Genomic DNA, 2,204 nt, shown 5'->3' on the forward strand with positions numbered 1-2,204 from the left:
GGGGACAGGGCTGCGGCCCCGGCTTCTGCAGGAGCGGAGCGGAGGGGCCGTGCTGGTCCGAGGGCAGGGGCGGGGCCCGAGGATGCAGAGAGGCGACGCCAAGTGGGGGCTGCAGCCCGGGCCCAGAGGAAGGGGGAGACGGGACCCGGGGGCCGCGCGCCGCCCGGGGAGTCGGAGGGTCCCCGAGGGGCGCAGGGCCACGGGCTCATCTGCGGGGCGGAGGAGGGGTGGGTGGCAGGGTCCTGGGACCCCGGGGATGGCGGAGGGGGCAGCGCAGGGACGTGTACGTGGAACGGGGTGAAAAGGGGGCGCAGGACGGCGGCGCAGAGGGGAGGCGGGAGCGGGCTCTGGGGCTCCAGGGGCGTGTCTGGGGCCGCAGGCCCACGGCTGTGTGCAGTGGCGCGGCCCTCCGGGCACGGGCGGGAACCGACCCCACAGGCCCGGGAGGTGGGGACGGAGGCCGCGGCAGTGCTCCGGGGGCGAGCGCGCTGGGCCCTGGGGCGTGAGAGCGCTGCCAGCAGGGAGCCCGGCCGATGGCCCGGAGGGAGGGCGGGGGTGTGGGGGCCCGGCTGCGGCGTCCCGGAGTCGGCTGCACAGAGCTCAAATCTGGGCTCCACCGAGTTTCTTTTGGGGAGCGGTAGGCCCTTGGCACAGAGGGGTAACCAGCCGAGAGAAGGGGGCGGTCAGGGAAAAGAAAGGGCGATTGTAACGTGTCTCCCCTCCGCCGCTCCCAGCTGCCGCTCCCGATGCTGCTGCCGCCGCCGCGGCCGCCCCACCCTCGGTCCTCCTCTCCGGAGGCCATGGACCCAGCGCCCCCCAAGGCTCCCCCTTTCCCCAAGGCCGAAGGGCCGTCCTCCACCGCTTCCTCGGCGGCGGGGTCTCGCCCCCCGCGGCTCGGCCGCCACCTGCTCATCGACGCCAACGGGGTCCCCTATACGTACACGGTGCAGCTGGAGGAGGAGCCGCGGGGCCCGCCGCCGCGCGAGGCGCCCCCCGGAGAGGCCGGCCCCCGGAAGGGCTACAGCTGCCCCGAGTGCGCCCGCGTCTTCGCGAGCCCCCTGCGGCTGCAGAGCCACCGCGTGTCGCACTCGGACCTCAAGCCCTTCACGTGCGGCGCCTGCGGCAAGGCCTTCAAGCGCTCCAGCCACCTGTCGCGGCACCGCGCCACGCACCGCGCCCGCGCCGGCCCGCCGCACACCTGCCCGCTGTGCCCACGCCGCTTCCAGGACGCCGCCGAGCTGGCGCAGCACGTGCGCCTGCACTGAGCCCGGGGCGCTGGAGGCCGGGTCGGCGCTGCCCCTCCCCGGGCCACCACGCCCGGCCCACACAGCGTCTCCCACACACACCCTGTTCTGAGATTACTGCCTCACCTGGGCCGCAGTTTCCCCATCTCTCCAAAGGCAGACGCATAGCTCGTATTTCCCCCACACCCCCTTCCTTGCTCTGTGATGTTGACCAAGTCTTTGGCCCTCCCTGGGCCTGTGGAATGGGTTCCAGTGGGCTGTGCTGTGTGAACCTTCACAAGTGACATGACCTCTCTGAGCCTTGTCTGCGAAGTGCTGACCGGCACCCGTCCGGGCGGCGGCGATGACAAAACCGCATGGGCACCTTCCGGTTCTTTTCTGTATCCCCCCTTCCACCCAGCACCCTCACCCAATGCTCAATAAACATTCCGCACACCAATGTTGGGCTCCGATGTGCGTCTGTGTGTTGGGGATTGAGGAGCTCTGGTGACATAGTGGTTAAAACACTTGACTGCTAACCAAAAGGTCAGTGGTTCCAACCCTCTTTGCAAGAGAGAGATGAGCCAATCTGCTTTGCTAAAGATCTACAGCCTTGGAAAGCCTATGGGGCGGTTCTACTATGTCCTAAAGGGTCGCTGAGTTAAGTTAGCTTCGACCCCATGGCAGTGGGTTGGGTTCTTTTGGGGATGGAGGAGGCAGTGGGGGGACGCTCAGTGCCTGGGAACCGCCATCTCGGAGTGTGTTTCCGGCCGGAGTCATTTTCCGAAGGCCTGGGCGCCCCGCCCCCGTCGCCCTCCCTGGACCCTCTCCTCGCTGCCCCGGTCTTCTCTTCCCTCGCCCGGCGCCTCTAGCTCCTAGAAGGACACCCACAGGCTTCCGTCCGGCCGTCACTTGCAGCCGGGAGGCTAGCCCCGGGCCGTTCCGGAGTCGCCGGGACCGGAGAGGCTGCTGCACCCGGTA

General features: G+C 69.6%; 1 protein-coding gene across 1 annotated transcript; it reads left to right on the forward strand.

Moving 5' to 3' along the window:
* The first annotated feature begins 734 nt into the window (after positions 1–734).
* On the forward strand, positions 735–1,265 carry LOC103211330 (zinc finger protein 580). The gene has a single exon (XM_007957280.2). It carries the CDS (start codon positions 747–749, stop codon positions 1,263–1,265), a length of 519 nt encoding a protein of 172 aa, XP_007955471.1. The 5' UTR covers positions 735–746.
* The last annotated feature ends 939 nt before the right edge of the window (positions 1,266–2,204 follow it).

Source organism: Orycteropus afer, unplaced genomic scaffold (genome assembly GCF_000298275.1).
Source record: "Orycteropus afer afer isolate SDZICR_OR568_19922 unplaced genomic scaffold, OryAfe1.0 scaffold00726, whole genome shotgun sequence".
Classification (NCBI taxonomy): Eukaryota; Metazoa; Chordata; class Mammalia; order Tubulidentata; family Orycteropodidae; genus Orycteropus; species Orycteropus afer.